This window comes from Haemorhous mexicanus, chromosome Z, assembly GCF_027477595.1.
Source record: "Haemorhous mexicanus isolate bHaeMex1 chromosome Z, bHaeMex1.pri, whole genome shotgun sequence".
NCBI classification, from domain to species: domain Eukaryota; kingdom Metazoa; phylum Chordata; class Aves; order Passeriformes; family Fringillidae; genus Haemorhous; species Haemorhous mexicanus.
Window position 1 is genome coordinate 10,119,332 of NC_082381.1, and position 15,153 is coordinate 10,134,484.

Here is a 15,153-nt window from a genome sequence, read left to right on the forward strand (position 1 = left end):
CATTATCCATGACACCAGCATTTTCCTCCAGAACTCTGAGAGCCAGAGCATGCAGATCACTCTTCATCTTTTCCAAAACTTGATTACTGGCACTATTTTTCCAAGCTCAACATAAATTCTAGTTGAAGCACAACAAATGTGCACAGGAATACAGGGGGTTTGGGTTTTTGGTTTTTTTTCTGACTGCTGCTGCTGGTTTGGATGAATTGTTAACAGAGAGTATTTTATATAGGAGTGAAAAAGGAATAATTCCAAGGTATCAAAAGTGGCTGACTATACTTAGTCTGCTATTAGGTAACTAAACAGTCTTTTTCAGAAGGGCTGAGACCCTGTCAAGGCTACTTTAAGTTCAGTGTAGGTTTCCCAGTAAGAACCATAATTCTATATTCTCATTTACATGCTTTGCCCAAATATCATGTTTAATGGTGGCTGGCTCTTGGCTTAGTTTTAAAAAAATCTGGAAAAACACAACTTGTCAGAGGCTGAAAATGTTAAAAAATTAATGATTTCCTTCCATTGAACCCATTGGTTGGAAAACATTTTAGGTGCAAAGAAAAAAAAAAAATAGGTATTTTATCCCTTTTCCCAAAATTGCCAATAAAATATCTGGCAAAAGAGTTGCTGTCAGTGTGCTGCATATTTCTGTTGGTTTTCCTTGTGTTGGTGGGAAATGAGCAGCAAAGTAATATAATCCTTTTTCTGTGTCTCCAGTAGTGAAGCCTGTGTTTCAAGCACTCCCAATTCCCAATTCTAGGGGCTTGTTTGGGTTCAGAAGGAAAATTCCTGTGAAACAGAAACTTGTCACCCACAACATGTCTTGTTGTGGATGATGTTGCTGTTAATTTGCTTTTTCTTTTAAGTGCACGGAGCATCAGAACTGTTAGGGGCTTATTTTTAATCCATAAAACCTCATAAAGTCATGCAAGAGTGATTTTTTGGATTGGAGCAAGCTGTTGTTGGAGAAAATTCAAAGAAGTATCAAGATAAAGATGAATGTGCACCACTTGTAGCCGCACAATCTCTCTTCTGATAGTATCTACAAGAAAACTGATATCAGGGGATCCCCAGCACACTTGACAAATTTTCCCCCATGCCAGAAGTCTTGAATGGAATTGTGAATAGACAATATTTTTTGGAGAGTGCATGGAGCTGGGAAACAAATTTACAAAGAGCTCAATACACATGCACCCTGATACATAAAGCAAGTCAAGGCTATTTCAACTTTGGCTATAGGCAAGAGTCACCTCTAAACTCAGAAATTCAATTTAGAACCTGAGTGTTGGTGTAATAATGCTGATTTTTATGCTCACAAATTATGCTAATGAATTTAAAGCCATAATGAATCTTGCTAACCTGCACACCCATAAAAGAGGCAAATTTTCTACCTGCATAGTATTTAAATTCACTGTAGTTTTAGGAGAACATCAGGGAAATAGATGGGATGTGTATATTTAATTATGTTATCATTCTTATTAATTACCAGAAAAGTAATAAATCACTGTAACAACAAGAGTGGTTAGAAAGTATGAGGAATAAGTTAAAAGCCAGAGGAAAAAGAACAAATGAGGCAGCTGCTCAGAACCATGGGATCCAGAAACCATATGGAATGAGTTATGAGGAAAATCTATTGAAGCAATGAACATAAATGATTTCAGGAGACACCTAAATTGTTTCCGAAGGAAGAGACAGAGGGAAGTTGTTAAAAATGAAAGAAAAATAAGGTGCAAAAAAAGATCAATCAAAGCAGAAATCTGTTGGACAGATGGTACCACTCTGGTCCTAGAATACCTTAATTTCATAAAATTGAAAATTACAGTAAAAATATAATGCCCATTTGGTCAGTAGCCTGAATTAAAAAAATAGGATCTCAGCTCTAGTTTTTATTTCCTCAAATTTATGGAATCAAGAATGATTTGGTTTGGGAGGAACCATGGCAGGGACACTTTCCACTAGACCAGGGTGATTAATTAGTGTCACAACGACTCTGTTTTAGGAATATATAAGCATCATATATTATCTTATGTATATTTATCTTATTTTGCACCTGGTGTCTGGAATCACCAAGGGCTGCCTTGCTACCACCCTGAGCCACCAGTGAGGCAACAGAAAGCTTCACCACCATTTCCTACCCCTCTTTGCTGTCACCTGCCACACGCAGCCATGTCCCCAAAAAATGTCCCATTTATAAACCATTTCAGAGCATTGAGGCTGTGGTTATTTACATGAAATGGCAAAAAGTGAAGCCTGCCTTGCCCCAGGTGTCTTTCCACACCAGCTGCAGCCACATGGTCTGCAGCAACACCAGGTGTGTCCAGATGCTCTCTGATTTAAAAGTTCACTACTGGAAGGGAAAATAATAACCATTTTGGGCTTTTTCTTAATGTAATGTTCTTCACTGGGTGCTCAACAGCAAATAATTCTCCTGTTCCTCCTACAGAAGAGATTGTTTAGAATGGGAAAGAGTTTGATCATTTCCTATGTCCATCAGCTCTTTGATTTAGGTTTGTTGATGATGGGCGAAGATGTTTGCCCTCTCCTTCTGCTGATTTTCCTTTTTGTTTTAAGTCAGAAGGTATCAACAGCATCTTAAAATTTTATGGCAGGATTATGGGTTACATGACTCCTGAACCAGCTGAGGATGGCTGCTGCAGAGCTGCCCCACAGAGCAGGCTCCAGAAATACTTGTGAGGCTCCTCTGTGCACCCCAGAGACCCAGCAAAGGCAAGAGCTGAGTGCCAGGTCATCACCCAAAAATGCATCCTGGTGAGTGAGGAGAATTGCCACACACGGCCTTGCGCAAGGCGAGACGATCACAAACCAGCTCCAGCAGAGACCCTTAAGTTACCACAGGCTCAGATCTTTGAGTATTTCTATTTCAAACCTTAGAGAGCTCCCACACATACAATAACAGGAACTAAGAAGGAGACCTTAGAGCTAAACCACAAAATATTAGGTATCGCAAAATGAATTTACTGGCTCTTTGCTTGGGTCCATATTTAGCGACAGGGGGGTTTTTTGGCTTGTTTTTTTGGGGGGTTTTTGTAGGTTTTTTTTTTAATGCAGCTTCCCTCATTGCTGGTGGGAATTTGATAAGCCACCACAAAAAGAAATGAGTGAGTGATTTCAGCTCAAAGGCATCTTACCAGTGGGCTACCATCAGTCCAGCGGAAGTCACGCTCAAACATCTTGTCATTGAGGCCAATCCACTGGTAGTCATGGCCAATACCTAGGGAACCAGAGGGGTATTTCCATTAACTTTCCCATAAATGGAAGAGGTTTCAGCAAAAAAAATAATTTTATGTGGAATGAATCAGACATCCTGTTCTTAAGATTGTTCTGCTCTTTGTGCTAAAGACTGGTTTGGAGGCTCTTTTTTAGCGTCTCCATTTTAATTTGGGATGCGTATAAAAATGCAGATTCTCATCTAACAGTTTTAAAGGACCCTGTCTCTTCACTCCCAGGGATGTCTACCAAGGCAAAGAGAATTAATTTCCTACTGAGAACATATGACAGGAAGAAAAGAAAAAAAAATTAAACTCACATATTCTAATCCACATTGTTCAAGTTTTGGTTAGGCTGGGACCATTATTGTCTAAATTTTACAATACAACACAGTAGCTATTTCTTTATGCCTAATTATGGTGGCATTGCCTTGATGTCACTATAAGCACAAAATGTGTCACATGCACAAAATACCTTAAGTCTCCAGAAAACAAAATGTTTCAGAAAGACTCAATGCCAAAACAAAAGTTCTTGTTCTCATCCCTCCCCACAAAAAGTATTTTCTATTTAACAAATTATGTCTTTATAGTGATAGAGAACTTGTATTAACTGCATAAGTCAACAGAGAACTTGTATTAACTGCATAAGTCAACATTTATACCACAGAGTGTGCCTTTTATTTAACATTTTAAAGTATGTTTTAAGTTGGAGATGCAAAAGCAGAGTGGTGAGGAGGAGATCTCACCATCTCTACACCCTCAGTGATCTCTCTTGTTTAGAGTCACAGAATATCCTGAGCTGGATGGGACCCACAGGGATCACCAGTCCAGCCCCTGACCCTGCACAGACACCCAACAATCCCACCCTGGGCATCCCTGGGAGTATTTCCTAAATGCTCCTGGATTTCTGGCAGCAAAGGCTTTGTCTTTGCTTCCTGGAGCAAAGGTTTCACCTCAAATGCACTTGAACAAAGCGCTGTTTGCTTTACATTTTTTAAACAGCTCTTTTGCTGAACCAAATCCACCAATCCTCAGACATTTTCCAACACCACACAGGCAAAATTAAAGGAAAATCCTTTAGTTTTGATCAGGAGTCTAGAGCCTTGGGGCCATGCCCATTCCCTGAGCCTGGGCAGTGCCCAGCACCGTCTCGGGGAAGAACCTTTCCCTAAAGCCCAACCTAAACCTGCCCTGACACAACTTCAGGCCACTCCCTGAGGGTCTGACCCTGCCACAGGGAGCAGAGATCAGAGATACCCCTCAGAGGATGTCGGAGACCACACTGAGGCCTGACCTCAATCTCCTCTTCCCCATCCAAACCACCCAAGTGACCTCAGCTCCTGTCGAGACCCTTCCCCATCTCCACACCCCTCCTTTGGACACTCCCGGACACCTCCAGATGTCCCTGGTGTGGTGGCACCCGAGATGTGAGGCAGAGGAGGCCCGTGGGTACGCACGGTTGACGAAGATCTGCTCCTCGTGGGACAGGATGCTGGTCAGGTGTGCTCCCTGCAGGCGGCACTCCCGCTCCGCCGTGTCCCACGTGCGCCGGTGCGCGAAGTACTTGTAGCACTGCCCCTGGAACTTGTGCCAGCCGTAGTCACAGGTCTCCGTGTCTGCAGCAGACAGACAAAGCACATTCCTGTCAGTGCACCAAAACCAGGCATGTTTGGTCAACACATTAAAACCAGGCACGTTTGATCAATGGACCAAAATCAGGGCACGTTTGATCGATGGACAAAAATTAGGCATTTTTGGTCAATGGACTAATACCAGGCATGTTTGATCAATCAACCAAAACCAGGCATGTTTGGTCAATGGACCAAAATTGGTCCATTTGGAGGTACATTTGGTCAATGGACCAAAACCAGGCATGTTTGGTCAACACACTAAAACCAGGCATGTTTGATCAATGGACCAAAATCAGGGCACATTTGATCGATGGACAAAAATTAGGCATTTTTGGTCAATGGACTAATACCAGGCATGTTTGATCAATCAACCAAAACCAGGCATGTTTGGTCAATGGACCAAAATTGGTCCATTTGGAGGTACATTTGGTCAATGGACCAAAACCAGGCAAGTTTGATCAATGACCAAAATAAGGCATGTTTGATCGATGGACAAAAAATAGGCATATTTGGTCAGTGCAACACAATAAGGCACATTTGATCAACAGACCAAAACCAGGCACATTTGAGCAGTGGACCAAAATTGGTCCATTTGGAGGTACATTTGGTCAATGGACCAAAACCAGGCATGTTTGGTCAATGAGTCAAAACCAGGAACCTTTGGTCAATGCACTAAAATAAGGCACATTTGATCAATCAACCAAAACCAGGCACATTTGGCCAATGCACCAAAACCAGGCATGTTTGATCAATCAACCAAAACCAGGCACATTTGGTCAACACACCAAAATGAGGCACATTTGGTCAATCAACCAAAACCAGGCACATTTGGTCAACACCAAGGGATTTTCTGTGGGACAAAGCTTCAAGAAAAACCCATCTGTCAAGGCATGCAAAATTGGAACCTCATTTTCAGGTAGTTCTGCTCACCCAGCCTCAGTACACCCATCCTTGAGACCTCACTTTCAGGAAGTTCTGTTTACCCACCTCCAGCACAAACTGCAAGATTATTACTTATCTAAGGCATATAATTGCAATTGGAAACTTTGTGGGTTTCCACTGATTGACTTAAGCTGAATCTGAGCAATTTCAGGAGGATGTCTCCATCCGTAACCTTGGATGGATGAAATCCCTGGATGTTGGACTGCAGTGAACCTTCATTTCATTAGTTTTCTGAGCCTGTACGTGGGGATGGGAATTTTTTCTTGCAAGGACAAATGGTTCTTCAAGTCACTGTACTAACTTCAGTTTGGAAAACAGTTATAACTGAAAATTATATGAAGGGAAAATATTGTAATTGTTTAGTCTGCAGAAGCAAAGCTGCAATATTATCTCTCAGAGCTCACTCCTCCAAATCCTCCCCCAAAACCCATCTTCTTGATGAAGTCAACTTTAGGCATCAATTTTTTAGGAGGTTTGCAAAGCTGAAACACGAAGTAGTGAAATTGCACCTTGTCTGTGCTTGCACGAGGCATGGTGCTGATAAGAATGCATCTCAGAGAGGATTCACACCAGCCACTATGTATCCTTCCAGCTCAAAGAGAAATAAACACAAGCCTTGGAACAGGAACAACATGGATTTGCAGTTAATTATTCCGTCAAGGTTAGGCAGCTGTAAACAGAATAGATTGCAAAAAACCCAAGAGTTTCAGTTCCAAGTTTGCTTCTGCAGGGATGAATCACAGGGGAAAATCAGCATTAATAAGATGGGCAAAATAAGTGTGATGTCTGCATGTGTGACATCTGAGCTGTGATGGAGGCTGGGAAGGACCTGACAGTGATAAGAGGCAATTTTAGGGAAGAGTGGGAGCAACAACAGGGGAAGGCAGGGAGTTCCAAGCCATGACAGATGCAATGGCATCATGAGGGGCATTTCAGCAGGAGATTACAGCATGTTTCAGCCACAGCTATCTCAGCACAGGATGGCTCACCCTGAGGGGCCTCAGGATGCTGGGGAACACAAACACAAGGCCTGGCCTCCCCCACCCCACCCACCCATCAGGAATCAGCCACTTCCCACCAAATTTTATCAGCCCCCTGAGCAAAACGCTGTCTGAAGCCAACTGTTCCAGCCTCTCCAGAGTTATGGAGATGGGCTGGAAACTGGATTTCTCATTCTCAGTAAGTCAATGCAGTCAGTGGTCAATAACCTGCTTTGGCCAAAGGGGCTCTTTTTGCCTGAGTATAAAAACTGCCAAATATTGCATTACATGCCAAGGGCTGATGGCTGCAAATACTTTAACTAAGGGTTTACTTAGGTCTGAGCTGCTACCACCACCTAAAAAGCAGTTTTTCCCAGCACAGGTTCTTAATTCACAGCAGGAAGAGGCCATTTCCATCCTGACATAGCAAATTGTCTGTTTTTCAAAAAAAAAAAAGGGTTTAAATTCCCTCATGACACAAACTAGATTTTACATGTACATAAATGGATTCCAAAGTGCAAACAAAATGTGGCAAAGCCACATTAGAGGCTTATCAGAATTACTCTGACACTAATAATGTAGTCATTGTCTTAGGAGTCTGATATCAAAATAATTTCCCAAAAGTCATCAGTATTGACATAAATGTACCAAATGCAAAGACATAATCAAGCTTACACTGATTATGTCCCTTCTATTTCCAGGAAGCTGAACTGCTTGTGAAAACTGCTTGTGCCTTGAGTCATCCCAGATATGAAAAAAGGAATGTAATCTACACAACCAAATTGTTAGCTTTTTTATCTTCTCCCTCTTTGTATTCTGTGTGAGGTGCAGGCTGCAGACACAGCTTTAATCTCTGGCATCTAGGTAATTTTTAAAGTTTAGTCTGCCTTGGTCTTTCTAGAACATTTGTTTAACCACACAAAGCTGACTAACAGACCTATGTCCTCTGTGAAGGCACTTAAGATTTTATTATTTATCTTGTTCAGGGACTCCTTTGTCCCACAGGAAACAAGTCAGATAATAACAAGGAGCTGAGAAAAACGTGGCCAGAGAGGATTTCCAGGCTATTCTAATCAAACCTTCCCTGGCCTCTGCTCGGGAAGAAGTGAAGAATTTGAGAGAAGGCACACTGGGGAGGCAGGCAAAGGGGCTTGAAAATACAAAACTGAGAGGACTGTGTTTACTAAGTTAGTTATAATGGCCTGAACATGAATTATAACACAATTTCTCTTCTTAAAAAAAAATCACACAATTCCTCTTTTCAAGACAAAAGGTGCCAAACACTGACAAAAAGTTAAGTAATTTTCTGCACCTGTGTATATCCCAAATCTTAAAAAAAAAAAAAGCCCAAAACAAACCAGAACAGATGGCTATAAAATACATGATGTTTTTAGATGCTGGAAGAGAGGATTTTTTTGTTTGGGGTTGGAGAGTGGCCGAGGATTCTGGGGTTTTTCAAGGGATTTTGCTTTTGGTGTTTGTTGTTGTTGGAGTTTTTGGGGGTTGGTTTGGTTTTTTTTAGAGGAGAGGTTGACAAGAGGGAAAAAATATATAAGGAAAAGAAGATTCAAGATAGTAGAGGATGAAAAATGCAGACCAGGCAAGTAAAACTGTGAGGACAATTTCATCTCTGCAGAGTTTTGTCCTCAGTATGCAACCCTTATTTAAACTGAAAGGGTGACAAAAAGGTGAAAGGGTTCCACATGAGTATAAATTTCCAGTACCTTTACTGACCCAGTAGACACTAATTGAAGGTAAATTTTGACCCAGCCATGGTGAGCAGAGTAGGGGCAAGCACTTATTGAATGCAATACTTCACACTCATGGGGTACCCAGTCACAGACTTCTGTAACCTTACTCCAGCATGTGATGGAAGGACTGAAACACTGCTCACCATATCTGTGGTGTTTTAAAACTCATCTAGGGTTTATGACAACTTACAGGGGTTTACAGTGGTGTGTGCAAGGAGTTAGTCTCACAGCTTCTGTACTCTGTAACTGCAATTGAACATGTGCAACCACATCCCTTAACATTGCCCTTGAAAAAGAGTTCTCAGTGGGTTTGAAACATAAATAGGGACTGTTTTTTCAATGCTGCTGTCAATAGGTCCATTGTCTTTAAAGAAATTCCAGAAGAGGCTTAAAGGAAATAAAGACTGACACAGGTACCAGAACATAATGACAGTCTTACTCAGTGGTGAATTTTATCAGTGACTCTCTGCCTTCAGCTAATGAGGAAATGCTGGAGGCCACTTAGCCCACACATCTCGAGGAGAAACACATTTCTCTAGTAAATTTCCAAAATAATCTCTTTTCAGCTGATAGACATCAGTAAGAGACCATCTGTTTTCAGAAAGTACCTTTTCCCTCAGCCCTTCTCAGCTACTTCAACCCCAACCAACCAAGCCCTGGGAGCAAAGTGAATTAAATAAGACTGGAGTAATCACAGACATTGAAACAGTGAACCTGGGTTATAAGAACACATGATTCCTGGTAGGGTGGTTAAAACCCACAGTTGTTTTGTTTTCAGAACCTGGAAGAGAGCAGCAGGTTGAATTATCCCAAGGAGGTGCATTCTGTTACAAACACACATGTGCCATTTTTGCACACGTGTCCAGCTGCAAGCAAGCCAAACCTTAGGCTTAAAGCATTCCTTGAGAGCAGGTAGACACCAGCTACAGCAGAAAAAGGAGAAAAAGAAAAGGAAACTCTAGCCAGCCAAGGAAGGAAAAGGAAAATCCACAGAGGTGTTCATCCAGTTCTCATAAAGAGAATTCACCCTTAAAATTGAGGTTCAAGTTGCAAGTCTCTACCAATTCCTGAGAGTTGTCATAGGGATTTTTCATAGAGGGATGACAATGGAAAGACTGATGGCTCTCCCAGAGTAAAACTCTCACCAAGATTTACTGTAATGTCCTGTCTCTCTTTGGGAAAGTGTTTGGGGGATATTTATGAATTTTAAGGGGCGATGTTCAAATGTCAAAAAGTGACAAGCAGACTATCCATCTTTCCTTTGAAAAGATACAGGTGGTGGGCAAAAGAGGATTTTGTCCCTTTTAATCTCACCTGCACCAGAAGTGATGATTAATTTATCTGAGCTAACAATCCAGTTTAAAGGCAAACTTTTGAGGGAACTTTCAGCTGCACTATTTCTAACATCTGACAAATTCAGCTTCAGGAAGATGTTCCCCGGCTCAGATTGCTGAACTCTTTCCACCTGGCAAGAGGAAGGGCTGTCAGGGAGCCAGTTCCAGCTCCCTGAGTCTCAGGACTGATTTGCCTCAGCCTGGATTAGATCACCCAGAAGGTTCCTTTAACTCCACGACCTGCCAGAGCTCCCTGGCGTGCAGCTGTGCTGTCCCTGGTCACATCCCCTCCAAATGCTGACACAAGCATGATACCCTTGTCAAAGATCCCTCAGTCCAGAGCAGTCACACAGGGGCATTTGGGTGAATTTCTGAGCTCTGCTTTTCCTTCTGCACAGCATAGTGGGTGCAGATGTGGTGACTTCCTACTCTGAGCTTCATTTCCAAGGGCAGTGCATGCTCCCTGCTCCCATTCCCTCCCACGGCATTTTGAATGCTCAGCACTGTGCCTAAGAAATCCCTTCAGCCTGATTCTTTTTTTTTTTTTTTTTTTTTGAAGCTTTCTAAAATGAATAGTATATTTGAAATTAAAAAAAAAAAAAAAGAAGTAGAAGTAATGAAATATAATCTCGGTGTGCTGAGCTCCACCTTTCCTGTGGCACTGAGGTGCACATTCTGTCGTCCTGGCTGGTCTTTAAATCTAGTGAGGTCAGGACTGATGCCTTGAAATAAAGCCTGCTTGCCAGACAACCATGTCTGAATCGCCAACACAGTTTTATTTTGTCTGGTGGAGTGGAAATTTGGCACTAAATCCTTTTCCCAAGTCCCAAACCACCGCAGGACTTTAAGTGGAGGAAATTTAAATTCCAAAGCTGAGAGAGCACAGCTCTGGTTCTGATTGACAAACTAGGAAATGTTCCCATTAACCACCTAAAATGCACTCTCAGGTTGGTCATAAAAAGCAGCTTAAAGCTACCATGGCACTCAGAGCCACTCACTGCTATGGATTTGCTAGAATGAAGGGGAGGAGGAAGGGAGTGAGAACATTTATTTCTTTTGGGGTGAAAACACTGTCAATTTTTAATTTGGGAGGCAAGATTTAGAAAGCCTTCTCAAGTTACAAGGTTAGACTGCTGAAAAGGTTAAAGAGTAAAAATGCTGGAGCTGATCAGCTCTGAGATTTTTCATCTTTAACAAAGATCTCTACAGGTTGAGCTGGAAGAGTTTGCAAACCACTCTTCACTGAAGCTGAGAAACAAACATGAAAATACAAAATATTAATTAAAAAAATCCAAAGCTTTAGTTCATTCACCTGTGACCAAAATCATTCAGCTGAAGGAAAAGGAAAAAAATATTTTCATAAGTTTAGCAAGCACAATTTCTTTTTCCCACGGAAATACCTTCATTAATTTTATTGTCAGAACAAATGTTGCTACCCTATTCCTCCTCCCACATATGAGTAAGCATCTTGCACTGCAAATATTTCCTGTAAATTCTGTGAGGTTTCTTGCAGGCAATTTTCTAACAACTGCAGGCACTGCAGGGTATTCAATCTTATTTCCATTGTCCAGCTTAGAAAGCCTTTTACAATCTCCTTGTAATGAAACCCTTTCACCTACTTTTCCTGAAATAATCCCAGAACAAATAATTTCGAAATTTTTAGGATGAAGTTGTCAAACCTGTGGTCCCCAGTGGAGGAATGTATAATCTGTCTTACCCACTAAACTGTTCCTACTGATGCTTTTTGGAGGTGATGGGTTCTGATATCTCTTTCATACCACATGTAATTTTTTTATAGAGAAACTCAGCTACAAAGTAACTCTGCTGTCACTCATTAAGCATCACTACAGTAATGAGACAGCCTCGTTATGTGTCTTCACAGAAGTTTGCAAGGCAGCATCAGCAAGCAGGCTTGGAGCCACCTGAAAACTCTTGCTGAAAAGCAACACCTGAGAGCTGCTGTTTTGACACAGAAATTGTCCCATTTATCAGTTTGTATTTTGTGCATGGCTTCCACTCAGGTTAGCATGTGGGTATGTATGTTTTCCCACCTCTCACTTTGCACATTGACTTCTGCAAAGTGAGAGGTGGGAAAACACCCTGAACCACAAGTCAGGGAAGTCTAACAAAAATCAGGAGCTCTCCTCACCACTGGTGACTTCCCGCAGATTTTTGTCGGATTCTTCCACCTTCTCATTTTTAGGAGGCTTTGTCCTGTTGCTCCAGAAGGATTTTGGGCTGGAAATGAGCATGCAGCAGCACAGGTGAGGCAACAGCCCTTACCTTGCTCACAGAGAGCCCCAACGTAGCTGGGCAGGCACAGGCAGGTGAAGGTGTTGAGGCTGTCAATGCACGTGGCTCCGTTCCGACACGGGTTGGACTGGCACTCATCAATATCTGCAGCAGAAAATAAAACTGGTTTCATCACCCTGCCAGCTCCCAGCTGGGAAATGCTCAGCAGCCTTAGTCAGGCTGGTGACTGGGACCAGTTCAGAGCAGAAGAATGAAGTATTGCAAAAGATCCCAGTGGAGGCCGTGTGGATGAGAGAGAGGAATGCCACGCAGCCTTCTCCTGGTGGAAAATCCGACTCGTGTGTGTGACCCTGGCACAACCAAAATTCCCATTCACCACCAGGGACCTCGAATATCTTCACGAAACTCAAATATGGTAAACCTTATCATGTAGCATTAAACTGACTGCTAATTTCAGTCTGCAGAGCAGCAGGCTGTGGAATCTAACATTGGTCTGCATTTCTCATTTCTTTCTTGTCTAATCTTATCGAGATAAGGACAAAACATCATAGCACTCATGGTCTTGCACAGTAAACAAATAACATGTCTGTCCCTGCCTCCTCTAGCTGCTAAAATACCTTGTCTTCACCTTTTAAATTGGAGCACAAGTTCATTTTATGTAATTATTTTCAGCATGGGTTAATTTTGCACAGGTTGCAAACGACTGTGTCTCCTCCTGAAGATCACATGAAGTTTCCTAATGAGTGCTGTTCCTCTGAGACAATCACAGTGTAGACTTCAACACGGATTTTGTAAACATCTCCATTCAGAAATGAACTTCTGGTTGTGGTTCACTCATTAAATTTTAAGAGAGAAGCTGGACATATCTACAAACAAACCACTAGGAATAATTGTTGCATCATGTAGAAGGCTTAAAAAATACGTATTTCTATTTTTTATGCTCTGGTCAAATTTTATGCTAGGTTTTACTTGTTTCAGTCATTTTATCATACTTTGGCTGGCTTTCTGGAGGGAAAATTGGTTATTCTGAAGCACATAGGTGAGTCTCTTGAAATCTACAGTCACAGGAGGTGCAGAGGTGTCACAGGCAACTGGAAGAGGTTTCTCAGCTGAAATTGTTACCAACATACTAATTTGTGCCAAAGATGCATATGATTATGATAAAATCTAAAATTTCCTGCAAAAATTTTCAAGTTTTTGTTCAGTTCTCAGCTTCCCATTCACATTTGGGAATATTTTATCTTACCAGCCTTTTAAATAACTACCGGAAGCTCTTAGGGAAGTATCCCAAATATTAATGTGCTTTTTTTTTTAATTGGGGTGTTTTTTAATTCAATTCCAGCTCCTGCAGTTCATTTACAGTTCCCTTAGCCCCTGTGTGTGTGCACAAATCTGTGCCCTTTATGGGGAGAGGGAAAAAGGAGAGAGACAATGGGGAACTCTCCATTTAATTGTCCTGAAGTAAGGCCTTGGTGTAAATTTTTTCGAATGTCCATGAAGCCTTCAGCTCTAAAGCACACCAGATTTCATGTTCAAGAGCTTTAAACTCGAGTTGATCAGCAGCCAGGTGGCACCAGTTTACCTAATTCACACTGCTCCCCGTTGAAACCTGGCAGACAGGTACAGATGTAGAAGGAACCACGTGGGTAGCAGGTACCACCGTTGAGGCAGGGGTTGCTCTTGCATGGATCTTGACCTGTTAAACAAGTAGAAAAAGGAATTTGACTCCCTAGTTTCAAGGAAATGGTGTATTTTTGATTTTCAGGAGGAAAAAAAAAAAGTCTCTCTTCATTGCTGCATTGGTGGTGCAGGCTTTACTGTAGTTACAGAAACTCTATTAACATACTCAACTACTCAAAATAAGATTTAAAAAACAGTAAAGCTGGTCTCCAGGCATCACTACTTTCAACTTGAACAACAATATGGCATTTACTATGAACAATGTAAATTACTCTTGGAATTACTTTTTTTTTTTCACAGCAATTTGTACTGTATTTGGCAGTCATGATACTCTGCTGAGGATTTAGTTTGCATGACATGACAATTAATTATAGCTGAAAACAGTTAAACATATGCAAAATGAATGGAAAATGCTTTTTTCTTGAACAGGGTTAGTTTATGCAGAATGACAGGGTACACAGAACATACTGACTGGCTGCTTATATTCAATCAATCAACCCCCACCAAGTCTTATTTCTTTTCTCACATGTGTGCTTCCCACCTGCCTTTCTTAAAAATACATTTAAAGAATACAAACAAAGGCTCTGAATGCATTTGACTCCGGACTGAACATCAAGATAAAAACTTACCTGCTGTGAAATCCTTGGCTGTTACGGGAGTTAGCGTTTAAATACCATTTCCTTGAGGAGCTTTATGCCTTCCAGTGATGTTTATTTCCACTGAGTTTAGATACCTGGGTATTTGCATTTGATTTCATGCCTAGGAGCACTCACTCACACAGACAAGTCCACACCAAACCATTTCTGAGAGTTAGTTTCTCACAGTGAGAGGGAAATCCTGAAGACAGCCTTTCTGACAAGCAAAACTAAAGCCCTGGCTCTGAAAACTTAGAAAATGGTTAAGAGAGTTCTGTAAATCAGAGAATCAGAGGCCAATCTGACAAGGATTTATGACCAAAAAAAAAAAAAAAAAAAAAAAAAAAAGAATATCTGTTTTACTCTTACAAATTAGAGATTCACAGTCTTCTTACAGTACCAAACTCCCTGTCTAGGCATGGGAATGCAGAAGGTCCAGCTGAAAGCCTCCAGAAGAAAATCCTATGTGCAAAAGTTTAGGGTTGTAATTAAGTGATTAAGGTTTTCACCTTGGAGGTTTTGGAAAGGTTCTGATCCCATCCATTCAATAGGGTGCTTGTTTTAGGACTGCTTCACTTAAAGTCACAAATGTAGGGCTCTGTTAAGCACCTTAATGGCATTTTTTGTGTGTTTGCTGTCTGTTTATCCTTCTACAGACTGGATATTTCCACAGTAAACATTTTCAAATTGCCAGCTACCTGGATTATATGAGGAAAAATAATAGTA

General features: G+C 41.4%; 1 protein-coding gene across 4 annotated transcripts in view; it reads right to left on the reverse strand.

Moving 5' to 3' along the window:
* VCAN (versican) overlaps window positions 1-15,153 on the reverse strand; it is a 187,789-nt gene that overhangs the window by 13,584 nt on the left and 159,052 nt on the right. For all 4 annotated transcript variants that reach the window (XM_059873230.1, XM_059873229.1, XM_059873231.1 and 1 more), the window contains 4 exons: window positions 13,695-13,808; window positions 12,143-12,256; window positions 4,679-4,837; window positions 3,144-3,226 (listed from right to left, as the gene is read on the reverse strand). In XM_059873230.1, the coding sequence (XP_059729213.1) occupies window positions 3,144-3,226; window positions 4,679-4,837; window positions 12,143-12,256; window positions 13,695-13,808 (470 nt within the window). The remainder of the gene's footprint in view (window positions 1-3,143; window positions 3,227-4,678; window positions 4,838-12,142; window positions 12,257-13,694; window positions 13,809-15,153) is intronic.